General features: G+C 48.8%; 1 protein-coding gene across 4 annotated transcripts in view; it reads left to right on the top strand.

Moving 5' to 3' along the window:
- The first annotated feature begins 2018 nt into the window (after positions 1–2018).
- Positions 2019–23895, top strand: part of GAL3ST1 (galactose-3-O-sulfotransferase 1) — a 40169-nt gene continuing 18292 nt past the window's right edge. The window contains exons 1-3 of one of the 4 annotated variants that reach the window (XM_030583150.1): positions 2019–2759; positions 10870–10936; positions 18363–18693. Coding sequence is in view for 1 of the 4 variants with exons in the window: in XM_030583153.1 (XP_030439013.1) it covers positions 18593–18693 (101 nt within the window). In the remaining 3 variants the exon portion in view is untranslated. Of the gene's footprint in view, positions 2760–10869; positions 10937–12933; positions 13037–16077; positions 18694–23895 lie in introns of those variants that run through there. The other 3 variants (XM_030583151.1, XM_030583153.1, XM_030583152.1) reach the window with 3 other exon arrangements.

Genomic DNA, 23895 nt, shown 5'->3' with positions numbered 1-23895 from the left:
TTTAAAATGAGAAATACCTCTGAGAAGCCTGCAGGCCCCCTCCCCCAGCATTGCTGGCTTGGGGGCAGATTCGGGCTGCTGCAGGTGTGCAGACATCACCAAGCAGTATCACAGGGTTGCCAGCCCTCCAGGATTGAACTGGCAGCCCTAGGCAGGGTATGTGTGCAGGGATGGAGCTAGCCCAGTTAAAGGTGACACTGCTGCATCCCAGGGTAACTGAAATGCGTCACTCCCTTTGCCAGGGTTGTTCCCAGGCACAGCCTAGCCAGGAGGGGCGCGGACTGAACGGCTGTTACACCCACACACAGTCACACCTGGTCAAACCAGAAAAATCCTAGTTTTTGTGTGTTGAAGGGCATAGGGAACAGCAGTCACTTGAATGTGTGCTGGCTTTGTCAGACACTTTGCTGAGCTTGTGTAACCCGGAAACAGCTTTTTTAAAACACCAAGCAGCATTATCCTGAACTGGGCCCTCAGTGATTATTGTTTGTGTATTAAAACTCCTCGGTGTAGATCAGAACCTTGCTTTGCTAGATATTCTACAAGGACCTCTATAATCTAAAGGGACAAGACGCACCCAGGGCAGGATGGGAAACAAGGGCCTAATAAATAACAAGTGTCAGAGCATTGCATGCAGACCCATCCCCTGAGGCAGCCTGGGCAGTGTGTCACTGGATTGTTTTGTTCTGTCCATTCAGCATGTAAATTCCAGAAGTATCAGACTCTGTATCCCCACTTAAACACTCCTCATGCTCCAGGGACAAGGTGTGATGAAGCTCAGATGGCCCCTGAGCCTGGCCAGCCAGCTCTGCCCTCCTCCCTAGGAAGTCCCCTTGCTAAGTATATCTGAATGTGCTGTCCGGGGATCTGCCCCCATTTCTTCCTACAGACTGAGGGATCTGATGATTTGTATGTGGGCACAGCTCTCTAGAGGGGAGCCTGTCAGTAAAGGACACTCCAGAGCATGCCTGTTGTCTGGCTGTTTGCACTGGAGGTGGGGAACCTCCTCCATCCAGCAGGGCTGATTCACTTTCATTCAGTTTAAACTGCGCAACCGCATGGAAACTCCCAGGGCTGAATCCAGAACTGTTTGAAATGGTCACAGCTCGGCTCCGTTTCCTGTCTATATCCCAGGTTTGGACTGCAATTCCTTTTCACTGCCTTGCCTGTTTGCATTTCCTGGGGGTGCATCAAGCTGGCTCATGTCTATCTGGTCACCAGCCTATACATGTTGATCTCAGTGTATTTAGACACCTGGGCATGGGGTTTCTAGGTGGTCACATAACACAGTTTTGTGATAGGGATAACAATTCCCACAGGACAGAGATTTACCTGGCTGCTAAGACAGGTGACTGCACTTAGCAGCTGACCATTAGGACAGTTTTCACTCCAGCCAATCATGACAGCTTCTGAGCAATCCAAAATGTGTGGACTCCCAGACTATAGGTTTGTAGCATGGAGCACTTTTCAGCATAGATTCTCAGTGGCTTTGCAGAGGTGGAGTAAGAATTATTGCCATTTGATAGAGGGGAAAACAGGCAGAGAGAGATGAGGTAATCCACCCATGGTCATGCAGCAAGTCAGTGAAGTTCTGGGACTAGAATCCATACATTGGGGCCTCCTACTGTAGTGCCCTATACCTTGGACTAACCCCATTAGAAAATTAAGCCAACGCAGGCACTGATTTCTGCTCTCATTTATATGTATGTACAGTCTTGAAGAAGGATAGTAGATAGTGCAGCTCAGACTCAACTCTTTCAGATCTTCAGCTGCTAGCTGTTTGCACCCATGGCCTGAGTCGCATCTCATTTGCAATAGTCTAACTCTGCTAACTTCAGGGGAGCTACTCTGGATTTATTCTGGTGCCAGTAAAAAGAAAAGCAGGCTAGATGGTTTCTCTGTTATTTCTCAGCTCAGCTGCATGTCTGTGGGTTTTAGCTCCTGTCTAGGCACACTTAGGGCTTGTTTTCACTGCAATGTTAATGTGTGAGTGTCAAATGGAGTTTGCCTGGAATGGTGGGAGAGGAGCTACAGTGAGTGCTGCATTAGGGGGGCTGTGGGCGTGAATATCTGAGTGTCTATCTGCTGTGACCATTTGTTTGACTGGTGCTAGTTGCAGAGACTGTTTGACCGTGTTTGCTTGAAAAGTGTGACTGTTTGAGCCAGTGGTTGTTTGTTTGAAAAGTTTGAATTGGGAGTGTTTTGTTCCAGCTGAGCCTTGAGTGGTTGATTGGAGGGAAGGCTTTGAGCCGGGGCAACTGCTCTGAGCCAGCAGCCTTATAAAAAAGCAGCCAGTTGTGAACTGAGTGGGCTGGGAACAGAGAAGAGACAAATAGAGAGCGTTTGGCTGGGGGGAGTTCCCACAGAGTTTTTTTCTGCCTTTCAGGCTTCTGTAAGCAGTAATACAATGTCTGAAGAGGTTTTTAGACAATATGGATAGTGAGCAATCAACTGTTGCAACCTACACAGGATGTGCCATGTTTGTCTTTCTCCCAGAGGATAGAAGTGACTTCATCTGTACAAAGTGCAAGCTGATTTCCATACTGGACGAGAAGGTTAAAGGATTAGAGACCCAAGTATCAAACCTGTGTTGCATCAGATAAAATGAAGAGTTTCTGGATAGAAGTCAGCATTTCATACTGCAGGCGCAGCATGCTGAGGAATCAGAGAGGGCAGTGAAGAACAGGGAAGAAAACTGGCAGCATGTGACCTCCAGAAGAAGAAAGAGGAGAACCCATGTGCCCCCAATGCAGATAGAGGTAAGAAACCATTTTCAGGCTCTCTCTGCACAGGTACTGCAGTGGAGAATGGTTTGGAAGAGTCATCTGAGGGAAGGGATCAGAAGGAGACCCCATCGACCGGAAGCTATGGGATGCATTGTTCTAAAGATGGGGTTTCCACAACCACCACTCCTAAGAAGAGGAGACGGGTGTGGTGGTTGGGGACTTCCTCCTAAGGGGGACGGAGTCATCCATCTGTCATCCAGACCGGGAAACTCAAAGTGTGTTGCTTGCCTGGAGCTAGAATTCAGGGTGTGATGGAGTGTCTGCCGAGACTGATCAAGCCCTCAGACTTCTACCCCTTCCTACTTCTCCATGTGGGTGCCAGTGATAATGCCAAGAATGACCTTGAGCAGGTCACCGCAGTCTACATGGCTCTGGGAAGAAGGATAAAGGAGTTTGAGGCACAAGTCGTGTTCTTGTCCATACTCCCTGTTGAAGTAAAAGGCCCAGGTAAGGACCATCAAATTGTGAAGGTAAATATGTGGTTGTGCAAGTGGTGTCAGAGAGAGGACTTTGGATTCTTTGACCATGGGACATTGTTCCAGGAAGGATTGTGAGGAAGAGATGGGATCCACTTAATGAAGAAAAGGAAGAGCATCTTTACAAGCAAGCTTGCTAACCTAGTGAGGAGGGCTTTAAAGTAGGTTCACTGCAGAATGGTGACCTAAGCCTTGAGGTAAGTGGGATACTGGGAGAAAACACAAGGAGGAGGGTGCAACAGGGGAGACCGCCTGATTCATACAGAGAAAGTATGGCAATCGGCTAGTTATCTCAGGTGCCTGTACACGAATGCAAGAAGCCTGGGAAACAAAGGGAAGAATTGGAAGTCAAGGAACTATGATGTGTTTGGAATAACAGAAACTCAGGAGTGTAACTCACATGACTGGAGCATTGTCATGGATGGGTATAAATTGTTCAGGAAGGACAGGTGGGAGAGAAAAGGTGGAGGAGTTGCACTGTATGTAAGAGACCAGTATCATTGCTCAGAGCGCCAGTATGAACCTGGCGAAAAGCCTGTTGAAAATCTTTGGGTTAAGGTTAGAGGCGAGAGCCACAAGGGTGATGATGTTGTGGTGGGCCTCTACTATAGACCACTAGGCCAGGAGGAAGAGGTAGACGAGGCTTTCTTCGGACAACTAACAGAAGTTTCCAGATCATAGGCCATGGTTCTCATGGGGGACTTCAATCACCCTGACATCTGCTGGGAGAGCAATATAGCAGTGCACAGATAATCCAGGAAGTTTTTGAAGAGTGGTGGGGACAACTTCCTGGTGCAGGTGCTTGAGGAACCAACTAGGGGCCGTGCTCCTTTTGACCTGTTGTTAACAGAGAAGAATTGGTAGGGGAAGTAAAAGTGGGTGACAACCTGGGCAGCAGCGACCATGAGATGGTCGAGTTCAGGATCCTGACAAAAGGAAGAAAGGAGAGCAGCAGAATACGGACCCTGGACTTCAGAAAAGCAGACTTGGACTCTTTCAGGGAACTGATGGGCAGGATCTCCTGGGAGAATAACATGAGGGGGAAAGGAGATCAGGAGAGCTGGTGGTATTTTAAAGAAGCCTTATTGAGGATGCAGGAACAAACCATCTCAATGTGCAGAAAAAATAGTAAATATGGCAGGCGACCAGCTTGGCTTAACCGCAAAATCTTCAGTGAGCTTAAACACAAAAAGCAAGCTTACAAGAAATGGAAACTTGGACAGATGACTAGAGAGGAGTATAAAAATATTGCTTGAGCATGCAGAGGTGTATCAGGAAGGCCAAAGCACAACTGGAGTTGCAGCTAGCAAGGGATGTGAAGGGTAACAAGAAGGGTTTCTATAGGTATGTTAGCAACAAAAAGAAAGTCAGGGAAAGTGTGGGACCCTTACTGAATGGGGGAAGCAGCGTAGTGACAGATGATGTGGAAAAAGCTGAAGTATTCAATGCTTTTTTTGCCTCAGTCTTCACAGACAAGGTCAGCTCCCAGACTGCTGCATTGGGCAGCACAGTATGGGGAGGAGGTGAGTAGCCCTCAGTGGTGAGAGAACAAGTTAAGGACTATTTAGAAAAGCTGTACATGCACAAGTCCATAGGGCCAGATCCAATGCATCCGAAGGTGCTGAGGGAGTTGGCCGATGTGATTGCAGAGCCATTGGCCATTATCTTTGAAAACTCGTGGTGATCTGGAGAGGTCCCGGATGATTGGAAAAAGGCAAATACAGTGCCCATCTTTCAAAAAGGGAAGAAGGATAACTTGGGGAACTACAGCCTTACCTCAGTCCTTGGAAAAATCATGGAGCAGGTCCTCAAGGAATCCATTTTGAAGCACTTGGAGGAGAGGAAGGTGATCAGAAACAGTCAACATGGATTCACCAAGGGTAAGTCATGCCTGACCAACCTGATTGCCTTCTATGATGAGATAAGTGGCTCTGTGGACATGGGGAAAGTGGTGGACATAATGTATCTTGACTTTAGCAAAGCTTTTGATACGATCTCCCACAGTATTCTGCCAGCAAGTTAAAAAGTATGGATTAGATTAATGGACTACAAGATGCATAGAAAGCTGGCTAGATCATCGGGCTCAAAGGGTAGTGATCAATGGTTCGATGATCAAGGGGTCAGTCCCGGGGCCAGTTTTGTTCAACATCTTTATTAATGATCTGGATGATGGGATGAATTGCACCCTCAGCAAGTTTGTGAATGACACTAAGCTGTGGGGAGAGATAGGTACACTGGAGGGTAGGGAGTGACCTAGACAAATTGGAGGATTGGGCCAAAAGAAATCTGATGAGGTTCAACAAGGACAAGTGCAGAGTCCTGCATTTAGGACAGAAGAATCCCATGCACTGCTACAGGCTGTGGAATGACTGGCTAAGCGGCAGTTCTGCAGAAAAGGACCTGGGGATTACAGTGGTTGAGAAGCTGGATATGAGTCAGCAATGTGCCCTTGTTGCCAAGAAGACTAACTGCATATTGGGCTGCATTAGTAGGAGCATGGGCAGCAGATCAAGGGAAGTGATTATTCCCCTCTATTTAGCACTGGTGAGGCCACACCTGGAGTATTGTATCCCTTTTTGGGGCCCCCACTACAGGAGGGTTGTGAACAAATTAGAGAGAGTCCAGCAGAGGGCAATGAAAATGATTAGGGGGCTGAGGCACATGAGTCATGAGGAGAGGCTGAGGGAACTGGGGTTATTTAGTCTGCAGAAGAGAAGAATGAGGGGGATTTGATAGCTGCTTTCAACTACCTGAAGGGGAGTTCCAAAGAGGATGGAGCTAAGTTGTTCTCAGTAGTGGCATATGACAGCTATTAGGAAACACTATTTCACTAGGAGGGTGGTGAAGCACTGAAATGCGTTACCTAGGGAGGTGGCGGAATCTCCTGCCTTAGAGGTTTTTAAGGTCAGGCTTGACAAAGCCCTGGCTGGGATGATTTAGTTGGGGTTTGGTCTTGGTTTGAGCAGGGGGTTGGACTAGATGACCTCCTGATGTCTCTTCCAATCCTAATATTCTATGAGTTATATCTTGAGTGTTAGCCCTAGCTTGAGTCCTGTCCAAACTCAAAATCCTTCCATCAAGCATGATGATATTTTTAATTTGAGTTGGTTACCTAAGAGGTATAGGGGTATAGATTACAGTTCGAGTGAGCACAACTCATCAGCTGCTAACGTGACCACTCTGTTGTGTGGACGTAGGCTAGTTCCACTTCAATGCAGCTAGTCCTCCACTATCCTCCCACAATTCTCCCATGTCTATCCTTCCTGGGCAACTTCTCCAACAATTCACTAGGCAAGAGTTCATAGAGCTAAGGACCCGGGGGTACAGCAGTCTTAGCACCATGCCTGTGAGTGCAGCACCAGTATGGGTGTCGCAGCTCGAGTCTTTATCACAGTGTGGCTACTGTCACTTGAGCAAGGCCACCTTGACAGAGGTGTAACTAGAGAGTAGATAACTCAAGTTAACTCTGCAAGGATGACACCCCAGTCTCCTGAGCCAGTGGTCAATTGGTGCCCTTGAGTTTAAGCCTGTGACACAAATCCTGCACTGAATCCCATCCCATGTCACCCGTAAAAGTGTATGCGATTGCACAGTGGCAGAATTGGGCCCTCCATGGCTCTGTCTACATTAGGCACCCTTTCACAGATATGTCCCACTGTCACTAACGCCCAGCAGGAACCATCCCCAGTGCAACTGCCACCAGCATAACCACTGATTGAGTTGTGCCCACTGGGAATTACAGGGCTAAAAACCTAGTGTAGATGCTGCCTTCGATGTGAGGTTGTTTGTGGGTCTGTCAGGAAAGCCATCTTGTTACTTCAAAACTGAGCTAATTTGATCTGGAGTCTCTAGGAGACAATAAATATGGAGCCCCGATGGTTACAGAAACAAAGTACAAATGCAGCTATATTCCACGCTCAGCACTAGCTATTGCATTGGGTGTCTCTGTAGTGGCCAAGTTTGGTAACCTCTTGTACAGGGAGTTCCCTCCCCTTCTGAAATACTGCCTCTACCAATAAAGGGTGGTATTGCTAAGTGGATAGCACACTGAACTGGATCTCAGAAGACCTGGGTTCTATTAGCACCCATGGCCTGCTGGGCAAGACATGTCACCACTCTGTGCCTCCGTTTCTCCATTGTAAAAGTGAGTTGATGATACTGGCCTCCTTTGGAAAGTGCTTTGAGACCTATGATGAAAAGTGGTTTTTAAGAGCTAGGTATTCTCATTTTCCTACTGTGTATTTGCTTTGACACCTCAGGGAATTACAGACCAGACACCTTAACAGGTAATGGAGCAAATAATCAAACAATCAATTTGTAAGCATCTAGAAGAAAATAAAATAAGTACCAATCCAACATGGATTTGACAAGAATAAATTATGTCAAACCAATCTAATAGTAACAAGCCTTGTGGATAGGGAAAGTAGTAGATGTGATATATCTTGATTTTAGTACGGCTTTTGAAACTATCCCACATGACAGGTTTCAAAGTAGCAGCCGTGTTAGCCTGTATCCGCAAAAAGAACAGGAATACTTGTGGCACCTTAGAGACTAACAAATTTATTTCAGCATGAGCTTTCGTGAGCTACAGCTCACTTCTTCGGATACATAGAATGGAACACCTTTGACATCCGAAGAAGTGAGCTGTAGCTCACAAAAACTCATGCTGAAATAAATTTGTTAGTCTCTAAGATGCCACAATTACTCCTGTTCTTTTATCCCACATGACCTTCTCATAAACAAGCCAGAGAAATACAGCCTAGATGAACCTACTATAAGGTACGTGCCTAAGTGGTTGGACAAGCACACTCAGTTACCAATGGTTCACAATCCAGCTAGAAGGGTATAGAAAGTGGATTGCCACAGGGATTTGTCTTGGGCATGGTTCTATTCCATATCTTCATTAGTGATTTGAAAATTGGTGTACAACATACACTTATAAAGTTTGCAGATGATACCAAGCTGGGAGGAGTTGTAAATGCTTCGAAGGACAGGATTAGCATTCAAAATGATCCTGACAAATTAGAGAAATGGTCTGAAATAAATAGGATGAAATTCATTAAGGAGAAACGCAAAGTTCTATGCTTAGGAAGGAACCCAGGGGGGGTCCTGGGCCTGTTTTTGTTCAATATCTTCATTAATGATCTGGAGGATCTGGAGGTGTGGATGCGCCCTCAGCAAGTTTGCAGATTACGCTAAACTGGGAGGAGTGGTAGATGCGCTGGAGGATAGGGATGGGATACAGAGGGACCTAGACAAATTAGAGGATTGGGCCAAAAGAAACTTGATGAGGTTCAACAAGGACAAGTGCAGAGTCCTGCACCTAGGACGGAAGAATCCCATGCACTGCTACACACTGGGAACCGAGTGGCTAGGCAGCAGTTCTGCAGAAAAGCACCTAGGGGTTACAGTGGATGAGAAGATGGATATGAGTCGACAGTGTGCCCTTGTTGCCAAGAAGGCTAACAGCATTTTGGGCTGTATTGCCAGCAGATGGAGGGATGTGATCATTCCCCTCTATTCGGCATTGGTGAGGCCTCATCTGGAGTACTGTGTCCAGTTTTGGGCCTCACACTACAAGAAGGATGTGGACAAATTGTAGAGAGTCTAGCAATCGGGAACAAAAATGATTAGGGAGTTGGAGCACATGATTTATGAGGAGAGGCTGTGGGAACTGGGATTATATAGTCTGCAGAAGAGAAGAATGAGGGGGGATTTGATAGCTGCTTTCAGCTACCTGAAAGGGAGTTCCAAAGAGGATGGAGCTAGGCTGTTCTCAGTGGTAGCAGATGACAGAACAAGGAGTAATGGTCTCAAGTTGCAGTGGGGGAGGTTTAGGTTGGATATTAGGAAAAACTTTTTCACTCAGAGAGTGGTGAAGCACTGGAATGGGTTACCTAGGGAGGTGGTCGAATATCCTTCCTTAGAGGTTTTTAAGGTCAGGCTTGACAAAGCCCTGGCTGGGATGATTTAGTTGGGGATTGGTCCTGCTTTGAGGGGGGTTGGACTAGATGACCCCCTGAGGTCCTTTCCAACTCTAATATTCTATGATTCTGATTCTAAAGAGTACTGCAGGAAAAGATCTAGGGGATTATAGTGGATCACAAACTAAACTTGAGTCAACAATGTAATGCTGTTGCAAAAAAAGCAAACATCATCCTGGAATATATTATCAGGAATGTTATAAGCAAGACTTAAGAAGTTATGCTTCCACTCTACTCAGCATTGAGAAGTCGTCAGCTGGAGTGCTGTGTCCAGTTCTGGGCACCATGCTTTGAGAAACGTGGACAAATTAGAGAAAATTCAGAGGAGAGCAACTGAAAGGGTCTAGAGAACAGGACAGATTGAAAAAAATGGGTTTGTTTAGTCTGGAGAAGAGAAAACTGAGGATGGACATAACAGTCTTCAATTATATATATGAATATTATGAAGAGGAGGGTAATAAATTGTTTTCCTTAACCTCTGAGGACAGGACAAGAAGCAACTGGCTTAAATTTCAGCCAGGTTGGTTTAGGTTTGACAGGGTAGTTAAGCACTGGAACAAACTGCCTAGGGAGGTTGTGAATGTCCATTGTTGAAGGTTTTTTAAGATGAGATTAGACAAACACCTGTCAGGGATTGTCTAGATCAGTGGTTCTCAAACTTTTTCTGTTCAGGACCCATTTGTAAATGTCAGTGTCATGTCACAACGCAGTCAGTTGCTTTCATACAAATAATATCTCTCTTACTGATTACACATGAACGCAATAAATACTAAGTACACGGTACCACAGCAGCGGCTCTTGTCCCCCACAAAGCGGGCTGGGCTCTGAGACTGCAGCACTTTTTAGGTTTGCCTTAACTGGGCCAAAGTTGTTTGAGTGGCATTGCAACCTGAGACAGGGTCACAGCACCACTCACTCAGATTTGGTCCAGCCAGCACCCCCTGTCGTCAAAACCGAGCGGCTGGTGGGCCAAAGCTGAGCAGTACTGCGATCCCATGTACCAGGTTGCAACATCCAGAGCAGGAAGCCAAGCCCAGCTAGCTCCATAGGACAGAAGTCCCAAGAGTCGCTGCTGTACAATGAGCGTGGGCTGGCTTTGCAACATACCCCCTTCCCACAGGCCTCCCATGAGACTCTTTGTCACATTCTGGCCACTCACAAGGTGAGAAGCCCTGGTCTAGATAATATATAGTCCTGCCTCAGCGCAGGGGACTGGATTAGCTGAACTCTCAAGGTCCTTTCAGCCCCACTTGTCTATGATTCTATGTGTAAGACCCTAGACTGGCAGAGGTATCTTTCAGCTCAAGTCTATGACAAAGGCCTGTGTGACATACTTCAGAAGGTGTAAATCCTCCACACTGGACAGTTATAGTCTATCCTGCTCATGGGAGTTGTTGGTTCCTGACCCCAATAGCTAGTGAAGCATAAGAATTGATTTCTCTTCTGCATTTTTATCCAAGCTACAATAGCTGTGGCTGTTCTTATTCTTATCTATGTCTATTATTCCCTTATTGTGGGACACTGGTTTACAGGTGGGTGGGACTGTCCTTTTACTCTGGTTTGAAGGGATAAGCCAATCCCTTTGTCTGTATTTAATGTTAAAGCCCCATTCTTACTTTCCAGCTCTTGGGAGAGTTTCCCAGGCAGGGCCAGGTGTAGTTGTGCAGACGGATCGATGCCAGGTGTCAGGGTAAGTCCTTCCTCCCAAGGTTAAACTGATGGCAGTGTTTCTTCTCTCCTTGCGCAAGAGTGGGTGCGGGGCATGACACAGTGGCAAATCCACATGGTGCTACACCAGGACAGTCCCATTACAAAGAGGCTCGCACTGGAATCAGGTGATGCCCAACAGCACTCAGTCATGCTTCTGTCTTGGATGTACCAAAGTGTAAATCGGGTCAGACTGGGGTAAAAAAATGGTGGTACTTTCCTAAGCCCCACCCACAAAATAAGTTCTGCCCTATGAGAGTCACCACAATGAGACTCTGCTCACAGCAGATTGTGCAGATGTTCAGAACATGAATGTGTCTAGTCTCTAGGGTCAACTGGCCTCTTGGTGCTTAGTTCCCCTCCTTGGGCTTGTCTCCTTGATTGGGGGCAAAAAAAATTAGTAGCATCTCCCACCCATTGTGGCACCAAAACGAGATGTCACTCACAATAACTTGTGCAGCTCCATAACCCTCCCTCTCCTTCTTCACTTGAGCAATGAAATATCATCACTGGGCATGTGAATCAACCCCTCGCTGGGACGGTTGCAGTGGTTCACATCTCTCAGAGCTATTGTCCCAGGCGCTCTGCATAATCAAGTAGACTTCTTAGGGCCAATTCAGATTTGTGAAGTTTTCATAGTGATCGTAATAGCCAGAGATGTACTTTATTTTGTAATTGAAAACTGAGGTTCTGATACAGGATATACGTGCCTATTGGCTGTTTACTAGCCCTAGTTAGGTAGTTACCTTTCTAACTAATTTATCTAATAGGTTAGAATCCCTTTGATAACGGATATCAGAGTATATGGGGTGGGAGAGTTGTGCTATATACCAGATGAGTAGGGCCCTACCAAATTTATGGCCATGAAAAACGTATCACAGACTGTGAAATCTGCTCTCCCACCTTGAAATCAGGTCTTTTGTGTGCTTTTACTCTATACTATGCAGATTTCACGAGGGAGGCCAGCATTTCTCAAATTGGGGGTCTTGACCCATATGGGAGTTGCGGGGGGGTCGCAGGCTTATTTTATGGGGGATGCGGTATTACCACCCTTACTTCTGCACTGCCTTCAGGGCTGGGCAGCCCGAGAGCATCGGCTGCTGACTGAGGGCCCAGCGCTGCAGGCAGCAGCGTAGAAGTAAGGGTGGCAATATCACAGCATGCCATCCTTATTCTGCGCTGCTGCTGGCGGTAGCTCTGCCTTCAGAGCTGGGCTCCCAGCCAGCAACCACCGCTTTCCAGCTGCTCAGCTCTGAAGGCAGAACTGCTGCCTGCAGCAGTAGCGCTTAGCAGTACCACAGCCCCTCCTACAATAACCTTGCGACCCTCCCCTCAACTCCTTTTTGTGTCAGGACCCCTACAATTACAACACTGTGAAATTTCAGATTTAAATAGCTGAAATCATGAAATGTATGATGTGTCAAATCCTTGACCGTGAAATTTGACCAAAATGGACCATGAATTTGATAGGGCCCTACAGCGGAGTCAACAGGTTCTCATATATTAATTAGTTCAATATCAACATAGCCCGACTATTTATTTCTATCAGTTTGCCTCAGGGACCGGCAATGAGACTGACAATAAATCATTTGCTAAAATCCAGCCCAGGCTGGTATTGGTTACAATGTGTCATTGTCTGATGGCTCGTTAGTGGCCTGTGTGAAGTGCATTTATTGGGTCTCACCACTCACCAGACTCTAGTAAGGCCAGGTCTACTCTTAGAAATGTGGCTGGCATAGCTGGGGCAGTCAGGGGGGTGAGTCTGAGCTGATATAGTGGCCTCGGGAAAAGCTCTGGAGTAGCTGTTATACTGGTATAAAAGGGCTTATGTCTATTAGGCTGTTTGTCACCCTGAACCAGATGAAACTCTGCTAGCCTTAGTGCTGTTATACTAGCATATCTATGTCCACACTGGGGGCGGGCAGTTCATCTGTAACTATGCTGACAGAGCAGCAAAACCTTTCAGTGTAAACAAGGTCTAAGACAAGTATCAACAGGCTGCTTGGCACGCCTTGGCCCCTTTGCCAGCAGTCTCAGCAGAGAGGTCAAGGCTTTTCCCAGGAACAGAGAAATTGATGCCTTGGTGAATTGCCCTCCCCACACGGAAAGCTTTAATTTAATGCCTGCCTCCCACGATTAAGCACTTTTAAATGCCCATCGTGGCTGCCTGCTGCTCTGCAGTGCCAGGAGAATGGAAAGACCTGGCCACTCGACCTGGGCTGTATCTGTGCAGCACGACCAGGGTGCTCTCCCTGGGGCAGTGAGCAGTGAAATGTGACTTTTCCCTGTTATCCAGTCTCCTGTGCAGTGCTGTCAGCCCCTCCCAGCAGCTCCCCCAGAGTGGGGCTGTACTGGCTGGTGACACAATGTCCAGAATCTAGGCTCTCAGCAAGCACCTAGTTCTTTCTGGCCCTGCCCTAGCTGCCTTTCTTAGACTGAGCGCACAGCAGCAGCACTGCTCCTACGCCGGCCAGCATGGATCAGTACAAAGATTCCCTGCCACAGCATGGGCGCTTTCCAAGTCCCTGTCCTGGCTACAGCTTTCAGGGGGCTGCTCCCTCTCCAGACCCTGGAATGGGATGGGGTAAAGGGGGGTGGCAGGCCAATCTGATCAGAAGTACAAAGGCAAGGAACATACCCTCACTGTGCCCCTTCCTTGTCCTCCTGATGAATAGAGGCCTCGAGGGCAGAGCTGAACCACTGGCATGCATCTGGAATTCTCCCCATTCCAGACCTGGTCAAGGGGGTGGTGGGCGGGCTGCTCATTGCCATGGAGACCTGGGCCCTTAAGGTGGTGGGAGGAGCTTGTGGCTCTCTCCGACCTGCTTTGCGGAAGGCCAGAGCTTGTCAGGCGCATGTATCACAGTTCCCAAAGAAGGAGTCACTAAGCCAGCAGCTGGGAGCCTGATGAACTGAGGCAGTGGCTGAGAGTTAGACAGATGTAGGACCCTAGACTGGCAGAGGCATCTTTCAGCTCAAGTGTCTGACAAAGGCCCATGTAAGATCCTTCAGAAGAAGGTATAAATCCTCCACCCTGGACGGTTATCATCTATCCTGCCCATGGGAGATGTTTGTTCCTGACCCCTGAAGCTTGAGAGTTGATTTCTCTTCCCCATTTTTATCGTAGCTAAAATAGCTGTGGATGTTCAGATTCTTATCAGTCTCTCATTCTCTTTGGAACCCTGCTAAGCTCATGACCTTCATGATATCCTGTGGCTGGGAGGTCCTCTGGTTAGATATGCTTTGAGTGTAAAGTAAGGAAGCATGGTCCCTCAGGGTGCAGAAAGAGAGCCTTACTATGCCCCATGATTCTGGTAGTCTATGGAGAAGGCAGTGCTACTAGAGATGGGGCAAATCCATACCCTGGAGCCAAACACTGGGGAAGCCTAGATCCAGATCCAACCCAGTATGAATGACACCATGTGATTTGGCCTGAGCTGCAGAATTCAGATCTGCTTCATGGCCTGTTCAGGGCATTTACTAACAGATTATCCTGATGCATTCAGCTGTCGGGGGCTCACGAGCCCCTGAGTTCAAACGCCAGGTACATGCTGCTGACTGATTCTGTTCTGATCTAACCTGGGCAACCTTTGGGGGCTCACCCTGTTAAGTGTGACACCGTAACACAGGGGAGTTCTTCCAGACACAAGGGCTGAGTTCACGCTTGCAAAAATGAGAACCATATTTCAGGCAGTGTCTGCTGTAATATATGTGCAGCCTCTGAACACTGTCTACACTACAGCTTCTATCATTGCTCTACTGATGGAAAATTACAGGTCCCTTTTTGCCAGTGTAGACTAGGCCAAGGTATGACACAAGGCATGGAAGATGCCTTGTGACGCATGCAGCTCAAGGTGTGCAAGGAGTACAAAGGCCACGGTCAGCAGTGCACAGCACAGGGCGAGGGGTGGGCAAGGAGGAGGAGGTGCAATGTGAGGTGTTAGGCATGCTTGGGGCTGCACCAGCCATGCAAGATGGCAAGTGAGGGGTGCAATATGGAGGGCAAGGAGCAGTGGGAGGCATGGGAGGAGATGAGAAACACATATGAAGGCACAGGGCTCATTGCCCAGCACAGCAAATGCTGGCTTCGTCTGAGTGGGACCTCGGGGGGGAAGGGATAGCTCAGTGGTTTAGAGCATTGGCCTGCTAAGCCCAGGGTTGTGAGTTCAATTCTTGAGGGGACCATTTAGGGAACTGGGGTAAAAATCTGTCTGGGGATTCGTCCTGCTTTGAGAAGGGGGTTGGACTAGATACCTCCTGAGGTCCCTTCCAACCCTACTCTATGATTCTATGACCTCAAGAGCGGCCTGGGGCAGGGCACAACAAGCCCCGGGGAGCAAAGTGCTGCTGCATCATCCCCTTTAAAAGCAGCAGTCTGATTTGTCAGCCAGATGGGAAGGAGCCAGGGCTGGGGCTGGCTGAACAATGGCCCCTATTCTGTGCCTGGGGTGATGTGTTAGGCGGTCCCGGCAGATGAGAGCAGGGTTCCACTGCTGCCATGGGTGGAAAGAGCACTTCAGCTCTGCTTTACGCTGCCTGCTGGGGACAAAGGAGCCTATGGGCTACCTCGGTCCCCATCTCCCCATCAGGAGCTGCCAGCAAAGGGCCGGTTTGTTTCCTCCGAACAAAACACTGCTTCATACCCCAGGCCAGGCCCTGCCCCTCCTCCCCACACAGGTCTGCGGGCAGCACTGTGGCTAGGTATGGGCTGGATCCATGCATGAATAGAGGCCATGGGAATCAGAGACAGGCTTGGCAGAGAGGCAACTTTCAGAGCAGTGACTGAGCCTCAGGTGGGGAATCTCTAGCAGCTGGGCCAGAACCCCTCTCCCTAAGCTAACAGTACCAGTCTGTGAGTGGGTGGGTGGGTGGGTGGTGGATGCAGCATCCCTCACTATACAAAAGACAGGCCTTGATTATAGTGACTAAGAGGGGATTCTGTACTGAGGCTGCTAGACACAGACAGACCTTGTGGTCCCCTTTGGCTGTGTATCTGCCATCCTGAGCCGTGTGGTTTCACCACACAGGGTCTTCCTATGTCCTGGCCTGGCTGCAGTGGTCGTGGTAGGGACAGCTGATAGTGGAAATAAGGGGTGATATGAGATGATTAGCGATGGAGGTTTAGCAGCTATATGAAGCCACAAGAGGAACTGATTAAACACTAGGGGCTGAAATGCCAGCCATACACAGGTGGCACCCAGCTCTATGTGTCCCCTCTGGCAGATGTGACCAGCTCCCTTTCCCTACTGTCCTGGTGCCTGGCTGGGACCAGCCCCTGGACAAAGAGCAGCTGGTGAACGCTGCACCCAGGTGAGACAGAGGAGATGCTGCTATGAAGAGGGAAGTGCCGTGAAGATCTCTCCTCTTCCATAACTTCCCCCACGATCGAGGGCACCTGCCCCTCGGGGATACCAGCTGCCCAAATAGCCCATGCAGCACGAACTACCCCCCTCCAACTGTGACTAGCCAGATGATCGTGCCCTGTCCTGTCTGACACAGACCTGGCCAGGGTGAGGACATTTGGGACCTCCTGGCTCCATTAGTGCATCTCAGCTGCCAGGATGGAGCTGCACGCCCTGGGAATACGCCAACTGGTGCCATGCACAGCAGCCTGTCTGCTTAGCAGCATGCCTGTGCCCTAAGCACATCACTCCAGCACTGCACCCCATTGAATAGAGTCCAGCAGAAGAGCCTGCTGTCCCAGCCCTCCAAGGAACTGGCGCTGCTGTCTGAGAGATGCCTCTCCCTCCGTGAGCACAATGTCCCATGACAACTATTTTCCTCCGGGGCCCTGACAATTTCTCCAATGGGGGAGGTTTGTGAGTGCAGGAGTCAGAATTCTCATGGGAGCAGGGCTTAGACTGTGGAACTCCCTGCCACATGAGAGATGAGACCACAGGCCTCAGAGGGATCAGAACTCAATGCAAAACTCATCTCTTCAGCTTAGCTTCCCCTCAAGAGCTCTCCACTTGCAGGCTTTGTCTTCACTGCCAAAGAATGTGTGTTTTTACACTGATAATGGACGCAGGAGGATAGGCGAGGTCAACCATGGGCAGGGGAATAGTGTTGACTCGGGGTAGGACTTGACAGTGGGCTGGCTAACGTGCAGTCATGACCCCCCTGTAAAAAAAATCCATCTGTTTTGCAGAGAAGACAATAGCCACAGGCAAGATAAGCCGTAGCCAACCTCACCCACTTAAACACACCAGAAAAAATAATGCCATGTCCTTTAAATGAAGAGAGAGTTTGTGTGATTGTAATTGGACTTTAATAGCTTGGCAGATATTCAGCTACTCCCTGATAATGCAAAGAGTCTATAAATAAATAAAAAGTAAGGGTGGGGATCAGCAATTCAGTGAGAGAAGGGATGCCTGGGGAATCAGTGAGACCGGGACAGTGATGTGACTAAGCAGACCAGGCTGAGATGTCAGCTTCTGGCTTGCAATGGGGGTAGAGCTGAGCACAGACTGACTCCGCCTTGGATAGGATCTCTGAAACAGGTCTCAGCCGCAGAGTTCAGATCCAGATCTCAGCTCCCCAAAGGTCAAAGCAGCAAGGTTCCCCGCCCCACCCTTTTCAGAGGGTTGGAAGGGACCTCAGGAGGTGTCTAGTCCAACCCCCTGCTCAAAGCAGGACCAATTCCCAACTAAATCATCCCAGCCAGGGCTTTGTCAAGCCTGACCTTAAAAACCTCTAAAAACCTTTCAATTGGCTTCCAACCAGGCCCACAGTGAGCAACCTCCTGAGCGGTGTGAAGCCATTTCCCAGCCCCAGCACATAGGAGACCATTCCTGGCCAATAAGCAGCCAGAGTGGGGCTTGCTGTCTGCCTCTCCCACAGCCCTGGGGGGTGGAACTGGCCCTGCTTACTGAACCTCTCACTCTGTGTTTACTGAGAAATCTCAGCCAATCTTGAAACCCCACCCCTGCTGGCAGCTGCCTGGTGAGCCAGGAACCTGTCGGCTTTCTAGCCCATCAAGCCTGCCTGCCTGGAGCTAGGTTACAGATAGGGCCCTCTCCACTAGCCGCCAATGGAAACCTGTCCTGTGGTCAAGTGGCACCTGGCCCCAAAAGCCAGTGGCTCCACAAGTGAACAGCAGTGCCTGCCACAAGCTCCCAGCCCTGGCTGTTTTATCTGCATGCTCCGTGCCCTGGACTCCTGCCGTGGTTGGTAGGGCTGGATTTTGCTGTGCCTAGCAGGAGAAATGGGGAAGGAGTGCATGGTCTCCAGTGACAATGTCTTTGTTGATGTCAATGCTGCAGATGGATACAAATGGTTCTGTTGTTCTCAGCCCTGGAAGGGAGGGTTGTGAATGAGCTCTCTGTGCTGCTTGAAGTGGGAGGAGAGAGGAGCCAGGGAGCCAGCTAGGGTGGTGGTGAGAGCTCACTCTCCGGACATTCTCCCTCCAGGAGATGGTGGGAGGATCCAGCCCCAGCTCCACTCCTGGGAGGAGAGACTGAGATCCTGGAGATAGCAGGCACCACTGGGAAGAAACTGCCTGCCCTGAGGCTCCAGAGTCCCAAGCTGATGGCATGGCTCTGGCACCATGGAGATGGCATAGGGAAGGTGGCCACAACTTCTAGGGAGGGGCGAGCTGTCTTGTAAGAGCTGGCACTGGGATAACTGCCCAGGAGATTCCATGTCAAAGCAACATTCCAGCACCCTTTGCATGCAGTCTGGTCCCACTGAGCCCTGGAAGAAAAGGGAAGTTTGCAGAGAGGAGCTTAAGCCAAAGAAAAGGTGAGGTTCACAGGGTTTTTTTTACGGTGTATCTACTACAGTGGGGAGTGTGTTTGTGTGTGTGTGAGAGAGAGAGCATGCAGGGGGAGTGTGTGTGAGAGAGACTGTGCGGGGGTGATTGTGTGTGGTGGAAGAATGAAAGGGGGTAAGGAGATGATAGTGTTTGTCTGTAGTGGGGAAGGGAGAGCGCACAGTAGAGTGCCGGGTTGTTGTATGCAGTGGGGTAGCAGAGTCTGTGTGTGCCAGGACACTGTTTGTAAAGAGTCTGGCTGTCACTGAGAGTGTTTGCAGGTGCAGCAGGGAGCATGGGCATGGGAGAGGGAGATGTATGGGGAAGAGTGAAATCCCTCCTTTTCCTCTGGGATGCCTGCTCTGCAGGAGGAGTGCCATTGGGGACAGGCTTTCTGGGCATGGAGGGCTGCAGGAGTGGGGGTAATTGTGGGAAACCTGCTGTCTCTGGGGTAGTAGTGGGGGCCATATGTGTCTACAGGAACATGGGGTTAGCTGCATGGGACATGCTGTCTGGGAGGGGCAGTTGGGGCCATGTTCTCTGCGGGGGCATAGCTGTGTTACTCTCATTAGGAAGGTAGCATACAAGTGGCAGGCCTGGTAGCGACCATGTCCCCTAGTCCCCCTGCTAACGGGAAGCCACAAATAACAGGAGCTGCTCCTTGCAGCCTGTATTAATTATTAATCCACTAACCTAAGACAAAGTCAATACTGAGGCTAGGCTAAGAAATTGATCCCAGGCGCATTTGCTTATAAACATCCCAGCGGAGGCCAGGCCTGGGTGGAGGAGAAAGTCCTCTCTAGCATCCCTGGGAGCGGGGGAAATGTCCCCTCCACTCCAATGACAATGGATTGGGGATTAGAGACTCCTCCTGCAGAGCCAGTCACTGGCTGGAAGAGGCAGTTACTTGGTTCTCTGCCTGTGTCTCAGGATTTACAGAGCTGGACTCCAGCTAATAGGCTTTCATGTGTTTCTTTTCACATTTAATTGATATCTCTGTAGCTTGAGTTTAGCCAACGTCCTGCAGTGTTCTGGGCCCAGCCTTGGGCCGGTGCATGGGAACCAGGAAGTGAAACTGACAAGAAATAGAACAGGAAGCTGACCAGCTTGTTCACTAGCCCTGCTGAGTAAAAGGCAAAAAGTAAACAAAACTGAATGGGCTAGGAAAAGTGAGTTAGATGCTGAAAGTGAGATTCTGCTTTGAATGTGTCTGCAGCAGTGACCCTCTCCATGCTCAGCAGACCTGCTACCTGTTTGTGTCCGACTCACTTTTCCTGACTTTAGTGACCAAACAAACAAAAACCCCAATAACGTTTGACTGCTCTTAACTCCTGGAAAGTCACACAGCTCTGGGAAAGTGAGCCAGATTGTATTCTGGCTTGTGCATAATTATCATCATCAATAATAATGATTAATAAAATATTAATCATAAATACCTACCTCTCATGTAGCGCTTTTCATCAACAGAACTCTCAACGGAGTTTCAATGCCAAGGCCAGTTATCTGATCCCAGAACACAATGGTGTCACTGAAGCTGTAATGTGGTCTGCAGAATTTTAATGACCAGCAATGATGCATGGGAAGGAACGAGCCAAGCTTTGCTCTCTGATCCCAGGGCTGGCTGTCAAAAACTGAGCGCATTTGTTCTGGAGGCACAAGAAACATGAAAACCATTGTACGATTTTTGTTGTCCCTCCTCAGGGAAGAGATGCTCCTTATAATTGTTTCCCTGTCAGTAATCACAGGTGTAATCAGTGGTAGAGGGAAATAGCATGGCCCAGATTCTAATCATGGCAATACGTTCACCTCTAGTGCTATGCTTAAAGTCAAGGCTTTGCTGTACCCTTGGTAAAGAAGGTGGGAAGGAGTGAGTTTTCAGTGCAGCCAGTTTGCTGATGTCACAACCCCTTTACGCTCTCATCACTCATCTGAAAGTGATTGACCAGGAGTGACAATGGTCTATGCCTGATCTGCACACAGACTTGTGCCAGTTTCACTATAATGTGCTTTTAAATCCGTTTAGTTAAATCAGTGAAAAACCTTGTGTGGACGCACCTAAATTGATTTAAATGTGGCTTACATAAATTTAGTTTAATTTGGCTTTTAATTTGTTTAAACTGAATCGACAAAAAATATTTTTAAACCAATTCAAGAGTGCATGTGGGTCTTTGCACTGCACTAACTTAAGTTGATTTAAAAGCAATTCAGTTAAACCAGTACACTTTGTGTGTAGCGAAAGCCACAGTGAGAATGGCTTGACTGACAGGCCCTTTGCACAGCAGGTTCCATACACATAGGTAGGGCCCTACCAAATTCATGGTCCATTTTGGTCAATTTCATGGTCCTAGATTTTTAAAAATCATAAATATCATGATTTCAGATATTTAAATCGGAAGTTTCACAGTATTGTAACTGGGGTCCTGACCCAAAAGAGGTTTGTGGGAGGGGGGTGCAAAGATATTGTAGGGGGTCGTGGTATTGCCACCCTTACTTCTGCGCTGCCTTCAGAGCTAGGCGGCTGGAGAGTGGCAGCTGCTGTCCAGGAGCCCAGCTCTTACGACAGCACTGCCACCAGCAGCTTTGCAGAAGTAAGGATGGCATAGTGTTGTATTGTCACCCTTACTTCTGCCCTGCTGCCTGCAGCGCTGGGCCCTCAGTCAGCAACTGCCATTCTCCAGCCACCTAGCTTTGAAGGCAGCAGGGCAGAAGTAAGGGTGGCATGGTATGGCATTGCCACACTTACTTCTGCACTGCTGCTGGCGGAGCACTGCCTTCAGAGCCAGGCGCCCGGCCAGCCGCCGCCACTCTCCGACTGCCCAGCTCTGAAGGCAGCACAGAAGTAAGGGTGGCAATCCTGCAATCACCCTACAATGACCTTGCGACCCCCTTCCCAAACCTTTTTTTGAGACACACTGGTCTCCCCCATGAAATCTGTATAGTACAGGGTGAAAGTAAACAAAAGACCAGATTTCGCGGCAGAGACCAGATTTCATGGTCCATGACGCATTTTTCACAGCTGTGAATTTGGTAGGGCCCTACACATAGGGCAGCCTTTTACTGCTAGTGACAGTATTTTCTTTCTATTGTGTAAAAAGAGATTTAATCCTACTTCAAAAAGAACAGGAAAGCTTATGCTCAAACAAATTTGCTAGTCTCTAAGGTGCCACAAGTACTCCTGTTCTTTTTGCTGATACAGCCTAACACGGCTGCTACTCTGATTCCTACTTCAGCAGCCAGAGAACCCTGGTTGCCTGTGTGAAGCACCTTGACCTGGATGCTCAAAGGGATTTAGGTGCATTTCAATGGGAACTAGGCACATTGGAGAATATGGGCCCTTCGTCCCACCTCAGCAGCTTCTGCATGGCAAGGGAGACACGTTTACACGCTCCCACTATGCTGCTCATTTTTACATGCTGGGCACTTTGTAGGGTAGAACAGATGCTGGAGCCAGCTGGTTCTGTCAGAGAAAATCTCTCTGTTTCCAGATTAGGCTGTAATAATAATGCCTTGCATTTCTACAGCACTTTCACACCAAAGCCCTTTGCAAACTAGAGTGTATAAGGAATTCCTACACTCACCACTGGATGGTGCTAGGTGTGAGTGTGCTGGTGGAGGGGCTGCTGTATTTTGGATGAGCTGTAAAATCAAAGCCTTGACCATTAGTGGGTGTGAAAGATTCCAACTCACTTTCACACGTATCAGGGTAGTAGCTCTGGTCCTGGCCCACTTCTGGCTATGGTGTCATTGATAATCTCCTGTTCTTCACATTTCCCCCTGCATTTTCAGTTGGATGCAGGACTTAGTATGCTAAATTGTTGTTTAGTGTTTTAGGATTCTGTTAAAGAGCTGCCATGTTCCACCCCAGAGATGGCTGCATGGCAGTTCTGGGTGAAGTGATGCCTTTTTTGGCCTCCTTTGGGCTAGAAGCTGCTATGAGAACATAGGCCATTATCTTACCATTACTGCCACTCTTGAAAATAGCCACAAAACTGTCCTCCGAAGAGAACCTATTAAACCCACTCTCTTCTCTGCCAGACGTGTTTGCTGGCCATTTGATAAAATCACCTTGGGGGCTATCGAGGTTGGAGTCAAGGCCATTAGGTGCATTTCAGTGGGGCTTAGGGGGCTGCTTGTCTAATGGGACAAACGATAGCCTGACCCTAGTATGTTTAGGCAGCAATGTGATGTTTCAAGGCCACAGGAGGTGAGTTACGGTGCAATTGCTCCAGTAGTAGTTTTCCTGTCTAGCAGGGAGGTAGAATCATAGAATCGGAGGGCTGGAAGGGATGTCTTCTAGTCCAGTCCCTTACACTCAAGGCAAGGCTAAGTAATTATCTAGATCAGTGTTTCTCAGATTGGGGTCTGCGAGGGTACTCCAGGGGATCTGTGGGCATCACAGATCAACTCCTTCCCCTCTAATTCCCAAAGGCTACTGAAGCCAAACTGGGAGATTTTAGGTGCTAGAAGCCTGGCAGCGCAGCGGCGCTAAGAAGGCTTCCTATCTGCCCTGGCTCCACAGCACTCCTTGAAGCAGCTGGCACATCCCTGCAGCTCCTGGATGGAGGCTGGGAGTCTCCATGTGCTGCCCCCGCCCCGAGTGCCAACTCTATAGCTCCCATTGGCTGGGAACTGCGGCCAATGGGACATGCAGGGGCGGTGCCTTTGGGAAGAGGCAGCACACAGAGACTCCCTGAACCCCCAACCTAGGAGCCGCTGTCAGAGGGGTGTGCCAGTTGCTTTCGGGAGCCACCTGAAGTAAGCACTGCTTGGATGGAACCTGCACCCCCTCCGACACCCCAGCTCCCTGCCCCAGTCCAGAACCCATATCCAAACTCCCTCCCAGAGCCTGCATCCCACACACACCCTGCACCCCAATCCCCTGCCCCAGCCTGGTGAAAGTGATTGCTGGGGGAGAGCAAACAATGGAGGAAGGGGGGGATGGAGTCAGTGGTGGGGTGGGGCCTTGGAGGAAGGGGTGGGATGAGGGCAGGGCCTGGAGCTAAGTGGATGGGCTTGGGGGTCCCCAAAAAATTTTAAATCAAAATGGAGGTCCTCGTGTTGCTAAAGTTTGAGAACCACTGATTTAGACCATCCCTAACAGATGTTTGTCTAATCTGCTTTTAAAAATCTCCAATGGTGGAGATTCCACAACCTCCCTAGGCAATTTATTCCACTACTTAACCACTCTGACA

This window comes from Gopherus evgoodei, chromosome 13 (genome assembly GCF_007399415.2).
Source record: "Gopherus evgoodei ecotype Sinaloan lineage chromosome 13, rGopEvg1_v1.p, whole genome shotgun sequence".
NCBI lineage: Eukaryota > Metazoa > Chordata > Testudines > Testudinidae > Gopherus > Gopherus evgoodei.
Note: the sequence above shows the minus strand (reverse complement) of the source record. Positions and strands in the feature narration are given on the sequence as shown.